This window comes from Oculina patagonica, chromosome 7 (assembly GCF_052425735.1).
Source record: "Oculina patagonica isolate OP01 chromosome 7, crgOcupat, whole genome shotgun sequence".
NCBI classification, from domain to species: Eukaryota; Metazoa; Cnidaria; class Anthozoa; order Scleractinia; family Oculinidae; genus Oculina; species Oculina patagonica.
The window spans coordinates 23,458,229-23,483,477 of NC_135764.1; the positions used below are offsets into that span (position 1 = coordinate 23,458,229).

The 25,249-nt window shown below is 39.4% G+C and overlaps 1 protein-coding gene across 1 annotated transcript; it reads left to right on the plus strand.

Moving 5' to 3' along the window:
• The first annotated feature begins 1,225 nt into the window (after positions 1-1,225).
• On the plus strand, positions 1,226-25,195 carry LOC144660489 (histone acetyltransferase type B catalytic subunit-like). Its single transcript, XM_078521136.1, has 15 exons — positions 1,226-1,376; positions 1,488-1,556; positions 2,925-3,000; positions 3,780-3,816; positions 4,626-4,712; positions 6,121-6,163; positions 6,920-7,038; positions 8,525-8,612; positions 12,074-12,107; positions 12,944-13,048; positions 15,223-15,266; positions 15,900-15,962; positions 16,506-16,657; positions 18,318-18,434; positions 21,800-25,195. The coding sequence occupies exons 1-15, from the start codon at positions 1,370-1,372 to the stop codon at positions 21,965-21,967; spliced, it is 1,209 nt and encodes a 402-aa protein (XP_078377262.1). The 5' UTR covers positions 1,226-1,369; the 3' UTR covers positions 21,968-25,195.
• Positions 25,196-25,249: the final 54 nt, after the last annotated feature.

The following is a 25,249-nucleotide window of genomic DNA, read 5'->3' on the forward strand; positions in this document are numbered from 1 at the left end:
AGGAAATCAATTCTCTTTGTTGCTGTGTTGTTCAGTTTTCCGTGCAAATTTCTAGTCGCAAAGAGAGCCTCTTTTCATTTCACTCAAGAGACCCGCCTATTGCGTGAGAATGAGTCCCTTCAAGAGGTTTTGGAAGTTTTGCACAGCTGGGATGTATAATATGATCAGGAATATAAAAGCGATCCTCTCAAAAGGGCCTCTTAAAGGGGTCATGAATGGTCCCTCAAAATGTCGCAGTGCTCGCAATGCTCGCAAAATTTTAGTGGGTGCTCGTTTGCTCGTGCTCGCACATTTTTACAAGTGCTCGCATGCTCGGTTTTTAGTGGAGATAGGTTTTTGAAAAGTGCTCGTTGCTCGCAAGGCTAATTTTTGTCAATGCTCGTGCTCGCAAAGAAAAACGCTGTGCTCGCATGCTCGCAAATGCTCGCAAAGACCATTTGATACCCCTTCTTAAAAAGTGGTTGCCTTTATCACATTTGTAACAAAAAACCTTTTAGTTTTCAATTAATGTCCCCTGCGATCGATTTAGTTTTAATGGCATAATGGCGATAAATGCCCTCTTAGCAAATTTTCAATACAAATAAATTTTGAAAGCTTGTTTCTTAATTGTATCTAGATCACGGAAGCCTAAAGGAGAAACTATACAATTCAGCATTTCAGGTAGAAGGGGTTTCTAAAGAAAAAATAAAAATACTTAATTTAGGAACGCTCTCCAGCCCGAAAAATATTGATAAGAAAAAATATAAATTCCAGGGAAAACCTCATCGTTTTAAAAACAACCAACCTCATGTCAAACAACGTAAAAAGCTAGTCTAGATTTTAATAAATATTGTCAAGAATAATTTAAACAACAAGTTAAAAAGCCTTTACACTCACGGTGATTTTTAACTCTTCAAAACAAATTTGTTCGTAGCAAAGTTTCCGTTATGTGATACAAAATATGATGTTGTCTCACAATTATAGGTTCAGCTAAAAAGTGGATTTTACCAATTTAGGATTTCATTAGTGTGCGGATGTAATCAAGTCTGCGTCGCTTGCTTTTAGTTGTAAAGTATTTTAATTCCGGCTATCTTTTCATAAATTAATCAGACAAATGGTTGGATAACTAGAACATTTCAGTTACTGCAATTCACGGGCTTTTTGTCGCCATTTTTCTCAGTATGTATAGTTTGTACGGGTATCCGGTTCCTTAAAATTTAATTTTTAAAATTCAAACATCGATAGGAAAGTAAAGACCCTGTACTAAGCTTGCTTACCTGGGCTGCCTGTGGTTTCCCCGACTGCAAAGGACACAGGGTAAGAAACCGCAACATCACTGAACAGCGGTGTCACCCATTTCAGCAGGAAAGCGCGCGAAGGAACTGCAAACATGGATGGTGAGTTTGGTTTTTGACAATTCTCTGATATTTTATCGGTAAAAACCCCATTTTAGAACTTAATTTAGTTTCTGTTTCATTGTGGTCATATTGTGGTTCTTATCTCTTTAGTTCCTTTGGCGGAACAGGCCTTGGCACGTTACAAATGCGATTCCAACACAGCTGTCCGCTTCAAACTTGGTGAGCTTCGATGTGTCATGTTTTTCGAACCGAAGTGCTTAAATGCAATGTGTTTATTTCGAGTTGGTCCATGAATTTTGCGTTAGTTTCATACATTTGAGGAATTTTAACGGTGAACTGCTATTATTGAGTTGTAAATACTCCGTGAGATCAAGCATACAGGAAAAATCTTGCATATATTTGGAGTCAGTTAGAAGCATTATATTCGTACATTTGTACAGAACGAACCCTATAGAAATAATTAAGACTTATTAAAGGTTAATTGAATAATTATAACTTTCCAGGAGTGTTCAACAGTTTAATTTGTCCTTAAAACATCCATTCACTGACTAGTAGATAGAAAGATAATGCACCTATCAATGTTAAGCCCGAGGGGGGGGGGGGGGTCGGGCTAACCACGGGATTTTGATCGTGAGGTCGGTCCCCAGGGTAGGGATTTTGATCGTACGTGATGGCCCCAGGGTAGGGATTTTGGTCGTATATGATCCCCTGCAACAAGGTTTGAAGGACATCTGACCACCTTTCATTGCTCCCGGGTCGGGATTTTGACCAACTATTTTGTCCCGGGGGTGGGAAATTTGACTTTTTTTTATAGAAAATGTCAAAATCCCCACCCCTTGCCCGACCCCCCCCCCCCTCCCTCGGGCTTAACATTGATAGGTGCATAATCATTAAACCGGTGATGATTAAATTCTTATAACAATGTATGCACCTACAGGGCTTTCACAGGATTTGGGCTCATCCTTGATGTAAAAACCTGTGAAACCCACCAGTGACATAAAACAAAGAATGATCAAGACAACAAAAAACTTCAAAACAACCCTCCAAGTTTGTTTTTTTCCTTGGTGGCCATTTGGCCACCAAGTGCTCAAGTTTGGTCGCCAGTAAAAAATTCTAGTCGCTAAATTAGCCCACGCTTTCAATCTTTTTTCCAGATTTTAGTCACCAGGCTGGCGACTTTCAGTTCCAATTTAGTCTCCAGCTCCAAAATGTTAGTCGCCATGGCGACTAAAATGGTCTTAACTTGGAGGGTTGCAAAACAATGAGGAGTAGGGAAATGATAGCTCCATAACAAAAAAAAAAAAATTTTGCACCAAATTTTTTACACCAAGGTAAACCCAAGATTTGAAGAAGGTAGCTGTCCTTGTTCAGCACATGCCATATACCTGAAAGCATAATAAAACTGAAAAAAATCCCCCTTTATAGGTAGTTTGAAATTTAGCTGGCGATTCATCACAGAATACCGGCCAGAGCTCCGGTGGTTGCCAGGTCTTATTGAAAGCTCTAGACCAAGAAGAGTAATGTTTTGAAATGATTATTGTGTGGTGGTATTGCCTGCTTTGTTTAAAATGATTCTTTTTTTTTCAGTTCAGTGTGAGAAGGATGTATTTGACAAGGATAAAGAATTCCATCCAGCATTTTCACATCAATTCTTTGGAGACAAGTGAGTCTTGTTGGAGGGTTTCCACCCTTAAACTTACTGGCAATGAAACGGTTGAACATTAGTTTACCATTGAAACCACTGTTAGGCAGTTAGGCATAGTGCTATTAAGGCTAACCAATGTGTTATTTAGGCTTACAGGAATGGCTTGCATGACTCGCAGGCCATGCAAGCTAGAAATCCCTTATCCCAATGTAAAGGCTAACCACAAACTACCTAAGCTAACTGTAGGCTAACCAGAGTGTTATTAAGGCTAACCAGTGTGTTATTTCGGCCAACCCGGAATGCCTCGCACGACTTGCTGGCTTGCACTTTGTCAAAGCCTTTCACTTTCTCTATCCAGAAGTGTAAATGGGTACCGATAATTGTCATTTGCCATGCTCAGGGGAATATCCTCAGATGGACTGAAAACCTGGTCTGTGGGGGAGTAGCATTGCTCCTAGTCATTTTGTGCTACACCTATTAGCTACAGAGTATGTCTGGTTTCCCTGATATTAAGTAGATTGGAAGGGTGAGACATGACACAGCCAAGTCAAAAACTCACTATTTTAACATCTGACATTAGTAGCATGCCAGCTGAGTTTACAGTCCTGTTGCAAGCAGTTTGTTATTTCTTTCACCCTTTGGAAATTGTAGCAAGAATAAATTATTAATAGATGTCACTGCACAAAAAAATCCTAGCTTTCATATTGACTTTTTCTTGTAGCTTGTAGCATCAGCCCCAAAAAGGTAGATTGTTCTGTACTGATCAGATGTTATTTTGTTTCTTTCTCCTCTTACAGTGAAACCATTTTTGGTTACAGCAACTTGGAAGTGCAGGTTGGTACCCCCCACCTCATCCATATTTTGTAAAGTTGTCCCCCAAATTTGCCAGTGCCTATTTCAGGGAGCTGCAAATATCTACGGTAATCGTTTTTCTTGAAAGTACATACAGTATGCACGTCTAAAGATCAACAAACAACTTAAATGATAAGGCTAGCGTAATGGAAATGAAGATACATGAAGGCAGGCTTTTAAATGGGCAATATTTCAACTAGCAGTACTGGTGTACTCTGGCCCTGTAGAAGACCAGTACTGCTAGTCAAAACATCGGCCATTAAAAAGCCTAGCTTTCTTCATTTCCGTCGTACTAGCTTTGCAATTTAAGTTGTTTGTTTTACACTGAGTGATGTCTGGTACACGCATCCCTTCAGGAGATCAGGAAAGAAAGTTACCACAAATTTATCAATACATTGAGTGTTCCTCAGCATTTTCAAGTTTAATTGTGACATTTGTCTAAAGATGTCATAATTTTAGTTTGACAAACGATATTGGGCAATAGGGTATTCTTATTGGTTGATTATGGTTATTGGCACTCTTAGCTGTATTGGTCGTGTAAGGACAACCCTCCAAGTTTATTTTTTTCCTTAGTGGCCATTTAGCCACCAACTACTCAAGTTTTGGTCGCCAGTAAAACACTTTAGTCACCAAATTAAGCTGATGCTTTCAATCATTCCTCTCAATTTTAGTCGCCAGGCTGGCGACCTTGGTCCAAATTTAGTTGCCAGCTCCAAAATGTTAGTCGCCATGGCGACTAAAATGGTCTTAACTTGGAGGGTTGAAGGAGCTTTATTTTGTTTTGTTTTTAGTTGTTCTACCATTCTGGCAGTCTTCTTACATACATGGGATTGAAACACGATGGAGAGGTCAATAGCAAAGTTGTACAAGGAGTAGAGGTGAGTTGGGGAATTTAACAGTTTTTGAACCTCTAAAAATGCAGCCAACCAACCTGAAATGGTTTAGCACAATAGAATAGCCTTATCTTTCTGTCTCTCATGAATGTTGTGGTCTGAAGTGAAGGAACATAAAAATTAAACTGGTTTATGAAATCTCCAATTAAAATAAATTTAAACAAGCATATACATTCTGGTTTGATCTTGTGTTGTCATTCTCTTCACCAGCCTGCTCAAGGTTGCTACAGGTCAGGAAATAGTCAGGGGAAAGTCAGGGAATTTTATTTTGAGCAAGGAAAATTGGAATTTTAACATCTCTGATTTAATGCCAAGGCTAGAAGAATCATTTCAGGCAAATGAAATCTCAGCAATGTTTTTTGTTTTTGTTTTTAGAGGCTGGAGGCCCGCTACTTTATGTGACATTTTGTATTTATTTGGTCAGGGAAACTTTATTTTTATCAACAAAAGGCCACAGAATGAGTCAGGGAATTTTGAAAGCTGGTGTCTGTGGCAACCACCGCCACGCAATCAGGAACATATCAAAGATTCGCAAATATCTCACTCAGGACTCTGCGTAAATTCTCATTCACGCTTTTATTGGTTCCAAGCTCGACTATTGCAACTCAATTCTGTATGGTATTCCGAAAAAGGTTAATTAATTTTGTAAATTACAGCGTGTTCAGAATACAGCTGTTCGCATTGTCACGTTAACAAGGAAATATGATTCTATTACCCCAATAATGTTTAAGCTACATTGGCTACCTGTACAACTCTGTATTATTTTGAAACTACTCTTAATAGTCTACAAAGCACTCAACGACAGAACACCATCCTATGTTTCTAGTATGCTAAGTTTTAGAAAGTTCTCTCGGTCACTACGTTCCAGTGGCCAAGAACTGCTAACTGAGCCCATGGCTAAACTCAATACCTACGGAGACCGGGCGTTCAGCACTGCTGCACCAAGGCTGTGGAACAACCTGCCACTGACCATCCGAAAATCGGCATCAGAAGACTTTTTTAAGAAGAACCTAAAAACTTATCTTTTTAAAGAAGCCTATGACATTTAATTTTTATTTCTTATACACGTTTACTTTAAGTCCAGTTAAATAATCACGATATTTTTAGTTTTTAAATTTTTAACTTTTAAAACTTCACTCTCTGCATGTATAGATATTTTAGCTCAATAGATTAATTTAGTTAGGTATTTTTATATTTTATTTTTATATTTTAGCATAGTGATTGTAAAGCGCTATGAAAGATTCGATTATTATTATTATTATTATTATTATTATTAACCGTGAAAATGTGTTGATAATGTAGGGAGAAATTATATGTAGATCACTGTTGGGAATCACAGTGTTTATTACATTGTTATCTGTTGATGTTGCTAACATCTTCATTTTTTCTACAGCCTGACCCTGTTCTAAGTGTTATTGCAGAGAAATACCCTGCTGGTAAGATAAGAATCTAGTTTAGGTAATAAATAATAATAAATGGGAATTTACAGTGACACTTCCACAAATTAAGCTCTTCGTCCACTGTTCCTGATCGAATTGGAATTGAGCAGTGTTGGTTATTAGATATAATTGAACATACCATGTTGCACTGTGTTTGTTAAAGGTAAAGGTAAAGTCTGCATTTTAGCCTAGTGGCTAATCAGGCTGAAGCTTATCACAGTTTCAGGAGCATGGAGCGACTAGGAGTATTTGCACTCCCCACTGATAGGATGCCACCAGTACATCCCATGGTTACCCCCTAGAATTTAATTTGCCAATACTCATTTATACACCAGGGTAACTGGAGAGGCATTGTGAGGGTAAAGTGTCTTGCACAACAGAACAAAGAACAGAGAATACAGCACAATGACCCTTCCAGGGCTTGAATCCAGATGGCTCAAACCAGAGTCGAGCGCACCAATCACCATGCCTCCCACTTTATATTTTTTATCACAGGGGTCATTATCAACACATTTTACTCTCACAGTGGCTCTCTCCAGTACAAATGGAAAGAGGCCAATTTAATGCTGGGGGAATGGTAGCCCCATGAATGACTAGCATGTAATCCACAGGGAGTAGAAAATACTCCTAGTCACTTTTTTTTAATAATGCTTCATAAACCTAGATAAGGCAGACTTTTGGACATACATGTACATGTAGACTATGCTCTCCAGCCATTTGTAACCTTGTCATTATTGTTTTGTTTATGGATAGGATGTCTGACAAATTTAGATGAGTTTATTGCAAAACTTCCCGGTGAAGCAAAATTCAGACCAATGGGAGATCTACTGCATTCGTACAAGAAAAACGACATTGAATATGAAATCTACAAGGTAAATATCCTCCATATTGAATCAAACCTCTTTAATACTGGCACCAAAGGGACGGGGAAGAGTGTCTGTATTGGCCATTCCAAGGTTGCGCAGGGAACTGGGGTGAGTTTTTAATTTTAACATGAAAGAACCCGGTGAGATTGGTCATTTGACCAAGTTTGATGCTTTTAGGATGAACAAAGTTATGGACCTTGAAACATGGTTAATAAATCCATACAAACATCTTTTATTTTGAGACAGTGTCCCCCAAAACCATATAAACTCTTAAATTTTTTATGATTTTTGTGATACTCTTTAAAATGGTCAAACATAGTGATTTCATCTTAGTTTCTATCAAATAATGGATCTTTGGCAGGATTTTACAGCTGTCACTAAAATATTATGGATGAGAATTTTAAAAGTTTATATGGTTTGGGGGGACGCTGGCTCACAATAAGAGACGTTTGTATGGATTTTTATCCATGTTTCAAGGTCCATAACTTCGTTTCTATTCATCCTGAAAGCATCAAACTTGATCAAATGGCCAATCTCACCGTGATCTTTCATGTGGTGGTGCAGGTTATCGATTACTTAAAAATTTGAAACGGGCCCCAGTTCCCTACGCAACCTCGGAATGGCAAATTACAGAGGAAGAGTTTTTATGAATTGTGGTCTGTTTAGGACCATGTACTAAACAGTCTGTAAAAGAGTGGTGTCTGTATGATAGAGGTGTCCATAAGGAGAGGTTTGACTATCCAATGTAAGTTCAGTAAGTAAGGGAAGTGGTCATAACAAGTGTACTCGACGGGGACCCACCTTTTGTAGGGGTAGGGGGGTTATGCAAGATAACACCTGTCTGATCAGCCAAATGGACAAAATTTATTGGCTTCAAAATTTCATATTAGGTGTGCATGAAGAGCCACTCTGTGGAAGCTCTTCCAATAAAGCCGTTATTATTATTATTATTATTATTATTATTATTATTATTATTATTATTATTATTATTATTATTATGAAGCTTGCATTGCTGGAGAAATGACACAAGGATGTTTAAATCTTTTTTCTTAGTTTCTACTCCTGATAGAGTGGGGGCTATACAAACAAGACATCATCTTTTAAGGCGGGGAAGGGGGGTACATGAAGGGACCACCTGTCTTTTTGCAGGGTGGTGGGTCCTGTCTGAGTACAATAGTTTTGACCATTTCCCTAATTCTAATGAACTTGGCTAACAAAACAGCAGTGTTTAATCAGACTGTAACTAGTGATATAAAGTCTGCATCAAGCCTAATGGCCTGTACAGGGCAGAGCTTATCCCAGTTTCTGTAGCATGAAGCGACTAAGAGTATTTTTACTCCCCCTGGATGGAATGCTAGTTCATCACAAAGTTACCCCACAGCATTAGTTCACCAGCACCCATTTATACACCTGTCTCTTGTTGCAGTCTTCAAAGATAGGACTTTAACCAGCAGCGGTTTAAATGCATTGTTTTTATCATTAAATTGCTCAGGCTGATGTAACTACTCCAAGACTCCAGGATTATCATGAAAGACTTCAGACTTTCTTGCTGTGGTTCATTGATGGGTCATCATATATAGGTACAGTATGGTCAATCCACAGTTTTTAATCTGTCCAACCATCCATGAGTCAGTCAGTCAGTCAGTCAGCAAGCCAACCATTTATTGGGTCGACTATAGTAGGCCAGATAGTCTACTGTTCAGTCAGTCAGTCAGTTGGTCACAGTTAAAATGTCTGCTTTTTAAAAGGGGAACATCAGCCGATGGTTATTGGGTGATGTGCTTCTAAATAACAAACATCAGTTTTGGGTCATGGGCAGTCTTGCATCATACTTGGATCCAAGCAACTCGTGCAGTTTATTTTAGTACTAGTAATTTCCCATCACCTGTTAATTGTAACTACTAGTTGGTTTTTGCCTAACGTTAGTAAAAGTACAAACACGCTAGGTACAAAAAGGGATCGCGCAGAGGGTCGAGTTTTATTGCTCAATTGCTTAGCTTGCTAGTACACGCTACACCTGGCTACTACACATATTGGCAGTTTTTCCTTTTCTCCAAATTATTTCATGGCAAAAATTGATCTGAGGCATGCATACAGATCGGTTCCCATTCACAAAAACAACTACTCAGCAACAGGCTTGCAGTGGCAGTTTTCAGGGCAACCTCGCCCCACCTATCTCTTCGACACTCGGCTTCCTTTTGGAGCCAAAAGCTCACCTGAAATTTTTCACCGTCTGACACAGTCCGTGCGGCGCATGATGGCCAGGCGTGGCTTCGAGACAGTTGTTGTCTACCTAGATGACTTTCTCGTCATAGGCAAGTCCAAGGCAGAATGCCAAGAAGCCTTCTCAGTACTTTTGAAGCTGCTCCAGGACCTTGGCTTCCAAATCAGCTGGCGCAAGGTCATTGGCCCAACACAGAAGCTTGTGTTCCTTGGAGTGGAATTGGATACCCACCACTGCGAAATGGCATTACCACCCAATAAACTGGCAGAACTCCATCAAGTTGTCTCCCGGTTCCTCACCAGGCGCAGGGCCAGCAAAAACCAACTCCAGCAACTTGCCGGCAAGCTTAATTGGGCCTGTCGTGTGGTGTATGGAGGGCGAACTTTTCTTCGACGAATACTCGATATGATGAATTCACTGGAGTCCTCCTCAGCAAAGAAGCGACTCTCTCCAGAGTTCCACAAGGACATTAGGTGGTGGCATTCCTTCCTGACACATTTCAATGGCAGATGTGCTTTCCTTCATCAGCAGCCCACAACTGATGTGCAAACAGATGCTTGTCCAGTAGCAGCAGGGGCCTTTTTCCGTGGGGACTGGCTGTACCACAACTTTGCAGTTGACTCCCCAGAGCTTGCACACCTTCACATCAATTACAAAGAAGTTCTTGCCCAAGTTTTTGCTGCTTTTCGCTGGGCCCCTAGTTGGGCCAACCACCATGTAATTATTTACTGTGATAATGAGGCTGCTGTGCACATTATTAATAAAGGCTCAACTGCCCATCCTCTAGTTATGCATGCATTAAGGCAGTTATTTTGGTTATCTGCTATTTACAATTTTAGATTTACAGCCAGGCATATTGAGGGTAAACTTAATGTTATTGCCGACGCAGTGTCGCGCCTTCACCAGCCTGTCAAGTGCTTGGCCTTTTACCAGCACCTATGTTCACTGGCACCACAACCAGAAGTGGACAGCATCCTGTTATCTCATCACATGTCTCTTAACAGCAGGAATCTTCTTTGTTGCAGATTGTCTGGACCCTCAACTGGCCAAGCAGCTGGAAGATGAGATTTTCCTATATCGCTCACATACATTTTCTACCAACACCAAGACAACTTATCGTACACATCGCAACAGCTACTTCCGCTTTTGCCAGCGTATGGGTTACCCCCCTATCCCAGCAGAACCCACCCATATTTGTCAGTATGCTGCCTTTCTAGCGCGGTCACTTAAGCCATCGTCGATTCCTAATTATCTAAACATTATTAGTATTTTGCACAAGGAATTCAACTTGCCCAACCCCTTAACCAACAACTGGCCCCTCCAGTCTTTGCTTACCGGTATCAAGCGGGTTAAGGGAGAACCACCCTCTCAGAAGCTCCCCATCACCCCAGAGATTCTTCATCTTATACATACTAAGCTTAACCTGCGCTCCAGTTTTGATGCCTCCTTCTGGGCAATATGTTTGGTCTCCTTTTTTGGGATGCTCAGGAAAAGCCACCTTTTAGCTAGTTCTTCGCGCTCATTTGACCCTTCCCAGCAGCTCCTTCGGTCAGACTTCCAGTTTTTTCCCTGGGGTGTTCTCATAGATATACGATGGAGCAAAACTATTCAGTTTCGGGAACGGGTTGTACAACTTCCCCTACCTCTCATACCGGGTTCTCCCCTTTGCCCCGTCACAGCTATCAGACGGGCATTCTCCTTTGTTACACACCCTCCCTTGCAATCCCAGGCCTTTATGTGGGTTGATCCTACCTCCCTTGCCTACAAAGTTTTTACTTATTCTAGATTCCTGCAGCGCCTCCAAAGCATCCTCCAAGCTCTGGGGCTGCCAGCCAAAGATTTTGCCACTCACTCTTTTCGGCGGGGTGGTGCCTCCTTCGCTTTTCGTGCAGGGTTGCCTGTCGAGCTCATTAAGATCCTTGGTGATTGGCACTCCGATGCCGTGCTACTTTACCTTATGGTTCCACTGTCTGTTCGATTAGAGTCTGTCAATGTTATTGCCAATACATTACTTTCCACAGTTTAGTTTTTCATATTTTCCTTTCACAACCTTCTCCTTCTGGGTTTGGAGTGTTATTTGACTTATTAGCTTATATTATATTCAAATAATAGTTATATATATTGTGAAAATTAGTTAATTTATTATATTGTAATAATTATTAATAAAGGCTGCCTTTGTCTCAAACACTGCCTACTGTCATGTTATGTGGTTTAGGGGGAACATCAGCCGATGGTTATTGGGTGATGTGCTTCTAAATAACAAACATCAGTTTTGGGTCATGGGCAGTCTTGCATCATACTTGGATCCAAGCAACTCGTGCAGTTTATTTTAGTACTAGTAATTTCCCATCACCTGTTAATTGTAACTACTAGTTGGTTTTTGCCTAACGTTAGTAAAAGTACAAACACGCTAGGTACAAAAGGGATCGTGCAGAGGGTTGAGTTTTATTGCTCAATTGCTTAGCTTGCTAGTACACGCTACACCTGGCTACTACACATATTGGCAGTTTTTCCTTTTCTCCCTCCCTCCCTCCCTCCCTGGCGTTTCATTTTTTCTTAGTTTTTTACTTCGTTTTCATTATCTATTTTATTAGCAGCCACTCTGTTAAATTGTGTTTAGTGTTATTTGACTTATTAGCTTATATTATATTCAAATAATAGTTATATATATTGTGAAAATTAGTTAATTTATTATATTGTAATAATTATTAATAAAGGCTGCCTTTGTCCCAAACACTGCCTACTGTCATGTTATGTGGTTTAGATAATATCATCAGAAAACATAATGTCCAATATCTGGTGTGCTTGTTCCTTTAGATTCTGATGATGAAAGATGGCGTTTTTTCCTTTTGTAAGTATGCATTTTTAAAAGAGTTATACCTTAGAATTTGTTATATCTCAAATAATGCAGTGTAATTTCTTGAGAAATCAGCTTTTTACTTGCTGGGCTTGAGGTGTAGCAACAAAATGATATTGAAGTTAGCACATTAAATTTTTGCTTTAGTATTGTAGAAGGCTGTAAGTGGTAAGACTCCAATTAAGAGTGATATTTAACAATTAGACGGCGAGCTCGAGGTTTCTATCGGCCCCGAGCCAACTATCAAAGTCGATAGAAACTGAGAGCAAGCTGTCTAATTGTTTTAGCATAACCCACTGACCGATCTATTAAACTCAGAATATCGCTAGAATTGATTTATTGAAGGTTTTGATTGATAAAATTATGCGTAAAAACTTAGCGCTCGTTTCAAGAGCCATCTATTGATCAATAGACGGCACCTGTGTAGCCAATCAGATTGTGCAATCACCAATAGACGGTCAGTGTGGTTATGCTAAACAGTGTTATTGTGGCAGTAACCAGACACACATGCTCTGAGGAGCATGCTACGACAGCCCTACAAATGGTGTTGTGCTAATTAAATCTTCAACTCTTTTTTAAGTGAGTTGTTGCACGTAAATGGTCCTAAGCCCTGTCGTAGGCATGTCATAAGCTTGTCACATGCACCCAAGAAAGTTGTACTGTGTAAATTGGCCCTAAAGTTACTCAAACTTTTGCTATGGAGTAATGTGAATTGACGGATACCACTATAAAAATTGAATTCCGTTTTAATTATATTGAAAGTTTATGAGCAATAGTCGAGCAGTGGTATTCATACATGTATATATAACAGTTTTCTTTTTCTGTCATAGATTTGAGAAGAGAAAGGAGGCTGGGGAAACACATTACAGCCTAGCAGGATACACAACAGTGTATCAGTATTATGCTTACCCAGACAAGATAAGAGCGCGTATTAGGTTGGTAGAGTCTGGACTTGAGACTTACGGTAGCCAACTAGCCACAGGCTAGTAAAAAAAGCAGTTTTGGGTAGTAGGTTTTGGGCTTTCATTAGCCAAAATGGCTAGTTAAAATTTCAGGAATTTGATTGGAAGAAAACCATACATCGAAATCAACTCCGAGACAACAGAACTGACAAGTACAAGTGTCGTCACGTATAAAATTATCGAAGACTGTGACCAAGCTGAAATTACCAAATTTAAGTAACCTACAATTAACCCTAAAGATGATGATAACAGGGCCAGTGAAGACAACAAAATGCCCATGCCTAAACCTAGGTCATCCTCGGAGACCCAGGGGCAGTTTGTGGGGCAAGAGAAACGCGAAAAAGCGGGTAAAAAATAGCGCGAAACTGCCAGTTACATAAATCAGCATATAAAAGTTCTATTGACTGAAAGTGCCCCTGGGGAAAGATTCTTACCAGACCAGTTCAAAAAGCTCTCTGAATACTGCCTCGTGATTGGGCAGAAAAATCTTTTGTTTTCCCTTTGTATTATTCTGCCCAATCGACGACCAGCTTGACTTCGGTCCTTTTGTACACAAAAGCCAGTGCTAGAATCGCTGCTGCACGCTTTGCACGCGTAGCTAGTCGCGATCGGCCGCTTGACACATCTGCCTGGTTTGTTCGTGAAAAATATACTCTTGTTTGGAAAAGTTTCGCCTCAAACTGTCATCAATCTTTCCGTAAAAGATCTGAAAAACATCCATTTTTTATAGCAGTGCAACAAGCTGCATATCGCACACAAACTTTAATAGCTCGCAAGCAGCATTCAAGTGTTACGATTCCTGCGATCGACCACAATCTGAAGAATCCGCCGTTTCTCCGCGGGCATGGCCGTCAAACTTTCGACGTTTTCGACCAGGGGAGGCACTAGCCGAAACGTTTCCTTCCCGAGCAAATTCTCCGCTAGAAAGCAAGACAGATATAGCGAGCGAACTGGCTTTGTGTACATACTTCGTTTGTATGAGAACACAACAAAAGGACCGCAGTCAAGCTGTTCGCCGATTGGGCAGAATAATACAAAGGGAAAACAAAAGATTTTTCTGCCCAATCACGAGGCAGTATTCAGAGAGCTTTTTGAACTGGTCTGGTAAGAATCTTTCCCCAGGGGCACTTTCAGTCAATAGAACTTTTATATGCTGATTTATGTAACTGGCAGTTTCGCACTATTTTTTACCCGCTTTTTCGCGTTTCCCTTGCCCCACTAACTGCCCCTGGGTCTCCGAGGATGAAACCTAGGTTTGCTTGAGAATTCGGGCTAGTAAAAAAATTGATTTTGGCTAGTGATATCAAAGGTGTCACTAGCCAAGAGGCCAGCTAGCAAAAAAGTCTCGAGCCCTGAGAGTAATCTTCTGGCCTGATGACCAGTCCCTTAATTTCACATTGTTTTCAAAGGAATTTTAATGAGGATTTTGATGACATGTGTCCTTCCAAACTTATTTTGAACGGACATACTGTATTAGAAAATTGGTCAGACATCAATTCGCATTTCAAATCAAACCAATCAAATTTTCCAAGACACAGTCACGTAAGTTCTCGGACAACATGTCCGAAACATATTGCAAAATTGGACTAACATTTTGGCATATTTGATTGGACAATGTCTGATAACCAACAGTTATTTCCAGCTATGCATCTCCCATGAGCCAAACAGAATCCGGCGTTTTCCTTGCTCGTCCCCATAGCCCTTATTGCTTCTCTTAGTTGGTGAAGCCTTGGCACAAGGCTTCAAAGGGCTCTGGGGACAAAGGATTTTTGATAAATTTGATTTTTTGATTGGCTATTTGAAACAGAGAATTGTTGAACAGCAATGACTCTGGAGTCATACAATTCTTTTGAAACATCATAACTGCATACATGAAGATCAAAAGTCCTCTTGGACTGGAAATTATGTGTCCCCAGAGCCCTTTGTTTTTGTGCTAAGGCCTCGCTGGCCTAAAAAGAAACGAAAAGATCTATGGAGACAAGAATGGGTGTTGCTATAATGATGTAACCATAAACTACCATAGTTACAAATCTCTTAATTTAGATCTCCTCCCCTGCCGCACTGTTGTAAGAAGTGTATTTTTTTGTTTCAATTGAACAGCCAAATATTGGAAACTATTTGTAAATTATATTGTTCTTTTTTTACAGTCAGATGTTGATTCTTCCTCCTTTTCAAAAACAAGGCCATGGAGGTTGGTAAAATTAATGTTTTGATTCTGGTAATTGTGAAGAACAGCTCCCCGTAACCGACTGTCGGTCAACTGTTGGCCGACAGGTTACCAACAGGCCACCGACAGACTACCGACAGGCCACCAACAGAAATTTTACGGTAAGCAATTAAAGCAGATAAACATTGTCGGCCGTCTGTTGGCCAACAGCAAAGCTAAAACCTGTCGGCTGTTTGTCGGCAGATAAAGGGCCAACTGTCGGGCGACAGACGACCGACAGACGACCGACAGTTGGTTAAAGGGAGCTGTTCTTCACAATTACCTTGATTCTAACTGAAGAAAACTGTGAGCCACCATTTGTTAGTGTTTTCTATCTTCCTAGCAGCCCAATAATGTTGATGTCTTTAAAATTGGATAATTGCCAGCCAAAACTTGTGCACCTTCTTACCAGTGAAGAAAATGACTTCTCTAAAATAAAATCAGTTGCCATGCCATGTCAACGCAGCAAAAATTAAACAAAATGAGATGTCACTATGCCACTATAAGATGTCATAGCTGCCTGCTCAAATGCCTAGAATGTTGAGGCATGTTTCCCAGATTTTACAGTTGTGCATTATGTTTGTAATATTCATTAACAATATTGTATGTATTGTTTAGTTCAGATGCTTCAAACTGTTGACAGATTCTACATCAAAGATCCACAAGTCTTAGACATTACAGGTAATAAGAACAGAAATGACTGTTAAAGGAGGGGATGGGTTAGGAGGGGGGGGGGTTGGGGTACTGGATGGGCAATTCCCCCTCTACTATTTGCAATATAGATATGATTTTTTTCATGCATCTTTAATGACATTAAAACAGTCTTTCAGAATACATCTCAGTGTTAGAGCTAGTCTTGATTTACAAAACATTTTTTTTAGGGAATGGCACGGCCAAGGGCTTCCCTAGAAAAAGCTCAGTTTTAGAATCTCACCAACATGCAGTATATTGTTGGCTTGGCTAGAGAAAGAACTTCTGCTACTAAAGTAAACTAAATTATTAAAATGTAACATTAATATTAACATTAGTCAGTCTTAATAAAGACAGTGTTAGCACAAGAAGAATGCTCACTTTACTTTTCATCATGAGTGGCATGCATGACATGCAGAAATTATAGTTATTTAGTTTCATATATTTATGATTAAGTTTTGCACGCATAAGTTTTTGATCATGCTGTATACAACTTGACATATTAATTGGAGCTTTCTTTATATGTGACTATAGTTGAGGAACCTTCCTATGACTTCATCAGATTGCGGGACTATGTAGATGCTTTGGACTGCAGCAAACTCTCAACATTTGCACCAGAAAATCTGCGAAGTGGTTTCAGTGATAAAATGGTGCAACAGGCCCGTGAAGAGTTGAAAATTAACAAGGTAAGAACTAACATGGAAAGAAACACAGGTTGTGAGGGATGAGTGAGGAAGGTTTACCTGCACATTTTTTTTTTTTTACTGTCCACATTCCCACATTTTCCGTGAAGGCATAGAAATCAATCGTTGAGTTTGACGGGCCGCAATCTTGGTTCCTGAACACGAGGGAAAACTAGGGAGAGTGCAAAATTCCACCATAAACACCCTGCATCCCTACCCACTGGCTTTTTGCACTCTCCCCAGTTTTTTTCTTGCGTTCAGGAACTGGTCAGTGTAAAACGCAGACTGCAGAACCTTGTCTGATGTACATTCCTTCGAAATTTGGAGCCGGCGGGGAAAAAGGCTTTGTGACTCGTATTTCGTTTATACTTTACCCTCGGTCTGCATTTTAACCTTGGTCTGCAGTCCGCAGTCTGCGTTTTACACTGACTGGTTCAGGAACCAAGATAGTGGCCCATCAAAGTCAACAATAATTGATCAATAATGATCTCTACGACTTTACGGAAAAATAGGGGCTGTGAACAGTCGTATTTTTTTTTTTTATGTGCCGTCAGTTTTTATGTACTGTAAACACCTGCGGATAAGCCGCACCCGCAGATAAGCCGCACCCTGAGTTTAACAACTCAAATGTTGGAAAAAAAGTTTTTTGAAAGTAAATTAAGAAAATCCAAAGTCGAGTCAAAAATCCAAAGTTGAGTCTTTAGGAAGTCTTCTTCATCAAAATAACTCAATGAACATTGAAACAGAAAATACTTCAGTCTTACCCACAATTTGAGCTCTTTAATATAATGAAAACCAACTTTGACATATGGGTGATCTTCTTCTGGCATTTGTCGACAGGTATTTCTTCATTCAACGCAGTTTTTCCATAGATTTTTGTGTGTACAACAAGAACTTGCGTTTGCAGAACGTTCGTAGCTTAGTAACCAGGCATTTGATCGGACGCGAAATATGGGACTAGGGCGAGAACGTAAAGCAAAACAAGATGGCGATGGAGGTGTTCGGGTTTCGTGGCAATGATATCGACAAACTTTGGGAGCCATTTATTGGAGATAAACTTGTTGCATGAAGAGAGTTTCGTAATCAGTTCGACAAATTTTCCATCAAAGTGCAAAATGAGAAAGAAACAATTGGCCATCTTACTTGTGAATACTCGTGGTATTTTCTCGCTTGTAAAGTATCAATATTACTGTTAAAGTTATAGGCCATTGTCGACACTGCAAACAGTAGTAGGAGCTGTCAAACTTGCAAAAGCAATGAACGGTACTCTCTTGTAGTTTTATGTTATATTAATTTACATAATTTTCCATAAAATTAATTAGCATCAGTTCATGAAAATTTACAGCACCTTTTCCGAATGTTCCCGCAGATAAGCCGCACCCCCGCTTTCGAGCGGAAATTTTTGGAAAAAAGGTGCGGCTTATCTGCGGGTTTTTACGGTAACTGTCACACCACCAAGTGGCAATCAAACTTCTTTCTAAAGACCGACTCTGCTGCAATGATACCATACTGTACGCTCTAAATTAGTTCTTTGTTTGTTAGAAATTTATTTATTTATCATAACTGATATTTTGGAAAAGGTGAAAGCTTTTCTGTACTGATACTGTTGTTGTTTTACAAAGTCATTTTAATTGACCCACACTTGTGTGATTCCATCTTTCAGATTCAATGTCGGAAAGTTTATGAAATTCTGCGTCTTCGTGTCACTGATCTTAGTAATGCTGAGGAGTACAAGTCTTATAGGCTTGAAGTGAAGAAAAGACTCAATGTTCCTTTTCAGGTACTTCTATAAAACTTTTAACTGCAAACATAGCAAACTGAGAGGTGCAAGTGCTACCTTGTCATGTGATCAACGGACAACCTATACTTATGTGCAGCCTATGTACAAACTTCTATCCATGTAATAGTAAGTTATTTTTCTCAATTACAGAGTGCTGTAAGCTAGCGTGATCCTGAACCCCTTTATATCTAACGATATTATGGCAAAAACTCTTACAGTGCGGCTACTGTAACCGGGGTCACCCAGACAAAGTTAACCAATCACAAAGCAGAACGGAAACAATAAATTTCAGCATTTTTTCCTTCAGCCAATGAAATGTCGAGTACAGAACAAAGAAATTTCAACTTCTTCGTTCGCCACGAAAACATTTGGCATGGCGCTGGATTTTCAACAAACTTCGATTGCATCCCTTTTGAGCTGGAGTAGTTGTGACAGCACAAGTTGGAAAGTAAATATCAGCGACATTAATCAAAGAGGAGTTATGTCTCCAGACGTAAAAGTGCGTGGCGGAGTTCGCTCGTGACAATTTCAAACAATTTCCTCTACGGCATCAACCGAAGTTTTGGTAATACCATTTGGAAAATAAATGCACGTAGGGCCAGCAAAGGAAGACATTCTAAAGTGCATAACGTGCCAGAGAAAGCGACGATGACAACATTTTTTTCACTTCACACAATAAAATGTCAGTTGATATGAGTAAAAAACAGTAAAATTTCATTTTGTTCACTCGTGAATTTCGAAGCTATTTACTTTATATGTTGAATAGAGCGTTAGCTAGCGTTGACGTTTTGATTTAAAATTTGAGTAGTTTCACATGCTGTACCAGGAGCCCATCAAAGTTGATGGGCTCCTGGCTGTACAAATGAATGTCATTTGTCATGCAAGTTTTCAAGAATCGATTTGTGAAAGCAGTGAACGCGACGGACGTTTGTTAGAATTTTATTCTCGGGAAAAAATGAAACTTAATTGCTGGCTGTTTCAATTTTTCTTGCAGACACAGGACAAATTCCGAACAGGAAAATCGGTGATGTTTTCAAAACTAACATTCTTTGTTCATTTATTTATTTTTATCTGAATTTATTTCTTTTCGAAACAAATTCCTTCACAAGCTTGTCGAGTTGTTGGTCCTGGATGATAAGGAGTGTATGGCGTATTTGACATATTATTTCAAACTTTGCCGCCGGTCGGCCCTCTCGAGCACCTCGAGCACTCTGCTCAACTTTGCTTTTAAACAGTTGAAAATTGGTCGCTCATTTGTACGCCAGAGAAGCTTCGATTTTTCCGAGAAAAGTCCCGACCACCGTTGTTGGTTACATGCAAATGACCCACAAGTTCAGAAGGTCATGCTAGTGGGCTGTGATTGGCGGATTTCGATCCGTCCTGTTCTTTAGCACGTCGAAAGATGGATGAAGTTTAAAGAACTGTTTCACTTGCTTGTTGGTAATGAAAACGTTACCGATGTTCCTGTTTGGAATGTGTTCTTTTTTCTGTATTATTACAATTGCGAGAAAACAATGAAACAGCCGGCTATAAAGTTTAACTTTTTCCGAGAATCAAATTCCGCCACACAGTTTGTCCAAACAAACAGCCGTCGCGTTTACTGCTTTCACAGAGATTGAAATCGATTCTTGCAAACTTGCATGACAAATGACATTCATTTGTACAGCATGTGAAACTACTCAAATTTTAAATCGAAACGTCAACGCTAGCTAACGCTCTATTCAACATATAAAGTAAATAGCTTGAAAATGAAATTTTACTGTTTTTTACTCAACTGAAATTTTATTGTGTGAAGTGAAAAAAAATGTTGTCATCGTCGCTTTCTCTGGCACGTTATGCACTTTAGAATGTCTTCCTTTGCTGGCTTTACTTTATTTTCCAAATGGTACTACCAAAACTCCGGTTGATGCCGTAGAGGAACTCCGCCACGCACTTTTACGTCTGGAGACATAACTCCTCTTTGATTAATGTCGCTGATATTTACTTTCCAACTTGTGCTGTCACAACTACTCCAGCTCAAAAGGGATGCAATCGAAGTTTGTTGAAAATCCAGCGCCATGCCAAATGTTTTCGTGGCGAACGAAGAAGTTGAAATTTCTTTGTTCTGTACTCGACATTTCATTGGCTGAAGGAAAAAATGCTGAAATTTATTGTTTCCGTACTGCTTTGTGATTGGTTAACTTTGTCTGGGGGACCCCGGTTACAGTAGCCGCACTGTAAATAACAAAACTGTTATAAGTTAACATACATATTTTGCCAGTCCCTTGGCACTTCATTAATATTGGGGTTTTCACTGTACTTTCCAATGAATGAAGTGAACATTCATTACACTGCACTTTTTTCTTTTCTCTTGTTCAATAAAGCTCATGTTTGAGCTAAAGCTAAAATTATGTGGCTGTTTTGCTTGCTGTTTTGCTTCTTCCTACTTCTGTTCAGCATTATTCGTATTATACTCAGAATTGAAAAGTTACAATTAATTTTGTCAGTTTCTAACTGTGCTTGGGAAAAGGAAGGGACATGAATGTAATACAAAATGTACTACCGTATTTTCTCGATTAAACGCCGGACCCCGGTTAAAGATGAATTCCAGTCCATACTGCGCAATCTCGGCTGCAACGTTTATGTGAGCCTCACACAAAGGAATGTTTACAAGCAAAACTAAAAATGCCGTGTCAAACTTACCTTTTTCTTCATTATTAACGCCAGATATCCTTGCAGAACAAATAATAACGAGTGGAAGAACCTTGACGCTATTTAATACCAACGTTTCAGCTCATCAGGAATTCTTGAACGAAACGAACCATAATGGCGGACTAAAAAACTTCATGTATGCTGTCATCGAAGTGTAACGTTTCAACGAATTCAAAACAAAAACGAAAACAAACCCCAAGTCTGCGCAGTACGGACTGGAAATCAGCTTTAAACACCGGCCCTGAATAAATGCTGGGTCAAAATTGCTAGTTTTTAAATAAACACCAGGGGCGTTTGTTCGAGGTCCTGGCATTTATTTGAGGTCAAGCTAACAAGCAAATATATTTTGTTTGTCACAAATCTTGATTGCAACATAAACTATTCAATCCGTAATAATGTACCTTTGGGAAATGATCACCTTTGGATACCCAGGGACAGTTTTTCGGGGCGGAACGAAGGGAAAAATCGTCCCGCCTTGACAAACTGTCCCTTGGTCTTGAAGATTGGTAACAATAAATCAATCTGAAAAATTGGCAGAAAATTGCAGTCTGTTAATAAACGCCGGGCCCCGACACTGGCTTCAAATAAACGTCGGGTTCATCAAGCCAAGTAAATAAACTCTGGGGGCATTTAATTGAGAAAATAGTATTTATTATTTTTATTTTTTTTCACAGAAAGAGAAAGCTGATCTGGAAAAGTTAAAGCTTATTTTAAAGCCAGAAGAAATGAGTGCTACAGTGAACATGCAGACTCCACAGGAACGAATGCAGCACCTTGAACAGCTCTACCAAGAACTGGAGTCACACTACAAGAAAACTATTGAGAGAATTGCTGCGACTTGAAAGCTCTAACCAATTTGAAGGCCCTTTAATAATCAAGAACAGTTGCTTTTAGATTGCTTTGTTGCTTTAGGCAGAACACTGGCAATAGTTCTGGTGCACAGATCATATTTCATACTTCATATTTTCATTTGTGAGGTTGGTGTCAGATGTATCCAAATTAAGCAGTTGACTTAGCAATTTATTGTTAGTAAACATTTGATGAAAAAATCAGATTCTTACAAACTAGTAAGTGTACTCTTCCTGTTACCCGGCGTTAAAGACTAACAAAAGTCAGCAGCTACATGTACAATAATATTATTGTTTGCTAGTGCGTGAGTTCAAGTCAAGACAAAAAAACAAGTGACTCCTCTTGCTAAAGTAGGTGTCAGACTAGTTTTAAGGTATTATAGTCACAAGTAGGATACAAATGGAATGTCACAAGAAAGCCATGTTTAGTTTCTTATCCTGCATGTATGATTACATTAGCCTGTAACAATAACCTCCTTGGTATGAGCTAGAGTAACAAGAACAGGCTTTGAGCAGAAGGCTGCTAACAAAGGGAGCCTTCCTGTTCAATCTATCCCAGTCCAAAGGTCTGTTTGTTGGTTAATGCTACATGCAAAAAAACTGTCAGAAGCTCTGATGGGCATTACACATTGTTGCATGGAAACACTACAACACTAGCTTTGGCTGTGAGTTTCCAGCAGGCTTTTAGTCAGGATTTAAAAAGTGGGAGTCCAAAATTTTTTAAGGCCCGACTCTGTCCCTATAGGAGGGCCTGAGGAGCATGCAAGGTGTTTTTCTGCAGTTATGAGTGCAAAGGTATCTAAAGATTTCCAAATTTGCTAAAAAACCTCTGTATACAGTTATTCATATTAATTTCCTTTGAAAAGTGGCCATCCATAGGACTCTTGGACTCCCATCTGGCTGAAAGCCTGGTTTCCAGCCTTCTGTTTTCTAGTCTTCATAGCTGGCAGTTTTGTTGGTGTATAATTGGCAAATAACAAGGAAAGGAGTAAGACAGGAAGTGTTGCCTCATTCTACTCCTTCTCATTCTTGTGGAAAGGGGCTTCACCAACGTTACAGTATTTTTGCCACTGTGCAAGCTATCTGAGTAGCATAGTCTTAGGCCAACATGAACTGCATTGACATTCATGGATCCTTCATCATATTACAGTGTTACAAACTTGTATAAAAATTTAAGATGTTGTGATTGATGTTAGTTTTCTGGATGAGATCCAAGAAGAGCTGTCATTCTATACAAATTTTCATTAAAAAATATAAAACAGTAGCACATGTTAACTAAGTTTATGGAGTTGCTTATCTGCCCTGTGTAACAGTAACCAATAGTCCTTTTGCAACTGGGGGTCATGTGACCTATTATATTATGGGATATACCAGAAATGGAAAAAGTTTTATACCGTAAATGATCTAATAAACGCCTGGGGTGTCATTAAACTTTAAACTTTAGATATAAGGTGTTTATTAGAGAGGGGAGTTTATTTCACTTTAACTGTAACAATGTCAACAAAACAAATAGGACGCATAGTTTGCTCGTGGAGTACGATACAAGACACAATAGGTGAGTTGGAGGCTAATAATGCTATTCTAATCTGCGCTAATGCAGTCTAGATATGTCGTTCATAGTTCGATATCGATGTTTTCATCGTCATCAGGGTCAACCATGTTGGCATTGTTGGCCTCTTTGATGTCTGAGTCAAGCAAGAAACTAACTATATTGGATGATTTTACTCTATCAGGGTGTCAAGTGACAAATGGCACTTAGAAAATAGGAAAATAGGAATGACAATGTCCAAAAAATAGGAAATAAATAGGAATTCTCACCCCAAAATAGGAAAAAATAGGAGGATTTCTTTGAGTTCTATCCTCTTAACACTCCCAACAGCAACTTTGTTTCACAACCCAACGCTTTAATATTTAACAGGCACAATGGCATACATCCACAATGTATTGCCGTATAAACAAATGTTACCAAGCACAACTCGTCCTACAACAATTACCAGATTTCAAATTTCATTAGATACTTCACAAGATGCCTTTACTTTAAGTCATTAGACCTTTAAAACTGTGAGAATGAAAAGCTAATTTTTTTACAAACCGAAACAATATAATGTTCACTTTCACCAAATGTATGTCTTTCTTACAATAAAAGCCAATCACGACTTTGAAAAATCAACAATCAAAAAGTCCAACACTATACTGTTTTGGCTCTTTTAGCAGATTGGGTAACCTTAGCTTTGCTCTCGTTTTTGGCAGCATTTGCTGTTGAGGACATGGCCTTTTCTAACAGTCTGTGCTGTTTGTCAGTCAACAGTTTTCTCTTTTGTCCTATTTTCTCCAAGCTTTGCATTGCTTGGTCTCGCTTGGTCTTAGCAGTGTCAAGCATCATTGTGGCTACATTAACAGTTTGTTTGTTGACAGCTGTTGCTGAAAGGGCATCATTAGTTCATCAGCCGCTTTCAAGTCTGCTTTTACTACTTCTTCCTCTCGCATCAGAGTATCCTCACTATCTTGCATGCTATCAAAAGCACTGAGAAAGTCTGGGCACGAGTTTCAGAAGAAAAGCACTCATAAAGGCTTCAAAGCGGTCTTTTTTGACATGAAGTTTCAGTTTTTTGTAGAATTTATCAATTTTATTGACAATTTCATTTCAAATATTTCACAATGTTTCTGTGTACCTGAGAAAACCCTAAAAAATAGGAAAAAATAGGAATTTCATGAAAAAATAGGAGAAAATAGGAGGCAGGCCAAAAAATAGGAAAAAATAGGAACTTGACACCCTGCTCTATGGAGCATTTCCTTGGTTTGTTGAGGTGGTTTTTGGAGGGGGACATCTATTAGACACGGGGCGTCTAATACAAACTTTACACTTCAGGGGAGGCGTTTATTTGAGAGTGGGCGTTTATTAGATCATTTACGGAAACTAGCAAAATAAGTTGGCATCTTTGGAATTGTATCATGCTCTTTCCATTTCTGGGATTAGTGAAAGGTAGGTCATGTGAGCCACTGCAAATTTCCCTTTTATTGTGACCAAGTTTCAACCTTTATTTTCCACCAGGCTCACTGCTCTGAAACAGTTTAGAGCTATTACAACCAGAAACTGAAGGTTAAAATAATAGTGTCTTAATGTGAAATAAGGCATAGTTTGTAAAACAGTCATAATCATGGTCCCAAATGGAGGTGTAGAGTCTCGTGTTTGGAATAAATTAATGGAGTACTCTTTGTGTGGACATGTTTTGGGGGGGGGGGTGTATTTTTGGGCCATTACAATATTAGACTCCA

Bases quoted from the DNA above. Each gene is read 5' to 3' on its own strand.
- LOC144660489 (XM_078521136.1), top strand. The intron at 1,557-2,924 runs GTGAGCTTCGAT...TTTTTTTTTCAG, and splicing joins AGCTGTCCGCTTCAAACTTG to TTCAGTGTGAGAAGGATGTA. The intron at 3,817-4,625 runs GTTGGTACCCCC...TTTTGTTTTTAG, and splicing joins ACAGCAACTTGGAAGTGCAG to TTGTTCTACCATTCTGGCAG.